This window comes from Salvelinus sp. IW2-2015, linkage group LG3, assembly GCF_002910315.2.
Source record: "Salvelinus sp. IW2-2015 linkage group LG3, ASM291031v2, whole genome shotgun sequence".
Classification (NCBI taxonomy): domain Eukaryota; kingdom Metazoa; phylum Chordata; class Actinopteri; order Salmoniformes; family Salmonidae; genus Salvelinus; species Salvelinus sp. IW2-2015.
The window spans coordinates 23,457,652-23,460,536 of NC_036840.1; the positions used below are offsets into that span (position 1 = coordinate 23,457,652).

At 41.8% G+C, this 2,885-nt stretch overlaps 1 protein-coding gene across 1 annotated transcript in view; it reads right to left on the reverse strand.

Moving 5' to 3' along the window:
• The window catches only part of poln (polymerase (DNA directed) nu), an 87,849-nt gene that overhangs the window by 68,152 nt on the left and 16,812 nt on the right, over nt 1–2,885 (reverse strand). Inside the window, 1 exon segment of the mRNA XM_070449563.1 lies at nt 2,114–2,179. Within this exon segment, the coding sequence (XP_070305664.1) occupies nt 2,114–2,179 (66 nt within the window).

Here is a 2,885-nt window from a genome sequence, read left to right on the forward strand (position 1 = left end):
CACACACACACACACACACACCACACACACACACACACACACACACACACCACACACACACCACAACACACACACACCCACACCCACACCCACACCCTCCCCAAACACACACAATCCCAAACTCCTTCCCAACCCTACATCAAATGGCTCCCTAACAAGTGATCCCATACTGGGCTCCCTGACAGTGAATCCCATACGGAAGCGTTTGTATGGTCTGTGTAGAGAGGAGAGAACAGGGATAGACAGACACATAGTTGACAGGCTACAGAAGAGGCTACGCTAATGCAAAGGAGATTGGAATGACAAGTGGACTACACGTCTCGAATGTTCAGAAAGTTAAGCTTACGTTGCAAAAAATCTTATTGACTAAAATGATATAGTACTGCTGGCTGGTGAAATAGGCTAGCTAGCAGTGGCTGCGTTGTTGACTTTGTTTGAAAGTGTAGCTGGCTAGGTAACCTCTAACTGGCTAGGTAACCTCGACAATTACTCTAGACTACACAATTATCTTGGATACAAAGACGGCTATAATAGATAGAAATAATAGAAAGTATTGATAAATATCCTCTGCAGCGCCTTGRGGTCGGATGCCAAGCTGTTGCCATACCAAGCAGTGATGCAGCATTAAACTTATCTTATAAAAAACAATCAATCTTTAACATAATCACTAGTTAACTACACATGGATGATGATATTACTAGTTTAACTAGCCTGTCCTGCGTTGCATATAATCAATGCGGTGCCTGTTCATTTATCATCGAATCACAGCCTACTTCGCCAAACGGGTGATGATTTAACAAAWGCGCATTCGCGAAAAAAGCACAATCGTTGCACAAATGAACCTAACCATCAACATCAATGCCTTTCTTAAAATCAATACACAAGTATATATTTTTTTAACCCTGCATATTTAGTTAAAATAAATGAATGTGTCGCTTCTCTTGCATTCAGTGCAAGCAGAGTCAGGGTATATCCAGCAGTTTGTGCCGCCTGGCTCGTTGCGAACTGTGTGAAGACCATTTCTTCCTAACAAAGACCGTATTAATTTGCCAGAATTTTACATAATTATGACATAACATTGAAGGTTGTGTGTGGTTGTCACCCATTCGATAAAATACTGTTCCGTATTTCACTGAAAGAATAAACATTTWGTTTTCTTAATGATAGTTTCCGGATTTTACCATATTAATGACCTAAGGCTCGTATTTCTGTGTGTTTATTATGTTATAATTAAGTCTATGATTTGATATTTGATAGAGCAGTCTGAGCGGTGGTAGGCAGCAGCAGGCTCGTAAGCATTCATTCAAACAGCACTTTCCTGCGTTTGCCAGCAGCTCTTCGCAGTGCTTGAAGCACAGCGCTGTTTATGACTTCAAGCCTATCCGAGATTAGGCTGGCAATACTATAGTGCCTATAAGAACATCCAATAGTCAAAGGATATATGAAATACAAATGGTATAGAGAGAAATAGTCCTATAATAACTACAATCTAAAACTTCTTAACTGGGAATATTGAACTCATGTTAAAAGGAACCACCAGCTTTCATATGTTCTCATGTTCTGAGCAAGGAACTTAAACGTTAGCTTTTTTACATGGCACATATTGCACTTTTACTTTCTTCTCCAACACTGTGTTTTTGCATTATTTAAACCAAATTTAACATGTTTCATTATTTATTTGAGACTAAATAGAGCTTATTTATGCATTATATTAAGTTAAAATAAAAGGGTTCATTCAGTATTGTTGTAATTGTCATTATTACCAATAATCGGTATCGGTATTGGCGTTGAAAAATCATAATCGGTCGACCTCTAGTTCGGACAAGAGAGAGAAGCTTTTCTCAGCAAAAATACATCAGACATTAGAGCGTGTGTATAAGAGAGAGATAGAGAAAGAGCGAGAGAGGGAGAAAGACAGAGGGCGAGATGGAGAAAGAGAGAAAGTTTGAAAAAGAGAGAGAGCGATAGTGAGAAAGAGAGAGAATGAGAAAGAGGGAGAGAGAGAGAGAGAGAAAGAGAGAGCCTCCGTGTTGAAATTAAGCCAAGGACATTGCTGAGGAAAGGGATGGGTTGAAAGGATGAGTAACCCTGAGATGGAGGATGAGGGACTCACTGGGTGTTTGGCAGAGATTCTTCCAGTCACTGCACTGGTCTGGTACCATGTGGACGAGATGAAGTTCTTCGAGACAGAGAGCAATGAAAGAGGGAGGAGAGGGAGAGAAGAAGAAAGAGAGCAGTTCAGCATGTAACAAACAACCAAACATCAAAAGTCTCTTTGTACATGTCATTAAGAAATTCCAGAGAGCAGACCCAAAGCTACATACACAGGAAGGCCATAAAGATCATCAAGGACAACAACCACCCGAGCCACTGCCTGTTCATCACGCTATCATCCAGAAGACGAGGTCAGTACAGGTGCATCAAAGCAGGGACCGAGAGACTGAAAAACAGCTTCTATCTCAAGGCCATCAGACAGTTAAACAGCCACCACTAACATCGAGTGGCTGCTGCCAACATACTGACTCAACTCCAGCTCACTTTAATAATGGAAATTGATGGAAATTGATCAAAAATGTATCACTAGCCACTTTAAACAATGCCACTCCACTTAATATAATGTATATGTATATACTGTACTCTATATCATCTACTGCATCTTGCCATCTTTATGTAATACATGTATCACTAGCCACTTTAAACTATGCACTTTTATGTTTACACAAGAGAGGGGGGAGAGAGAGAGGAGGAGGGGGGAGAGAGAGGAGGGGGAGAGAGGGGGGGGGGGGGGGGAGGGGGGAGAAAGAGAGTGGGGGAGGGTGGGGGGAGAGGATGGGGGAAGGAGGGGGAGAGGGGAGGGGGTAGAGAAAGAGAGGGGAGAGAGGGGA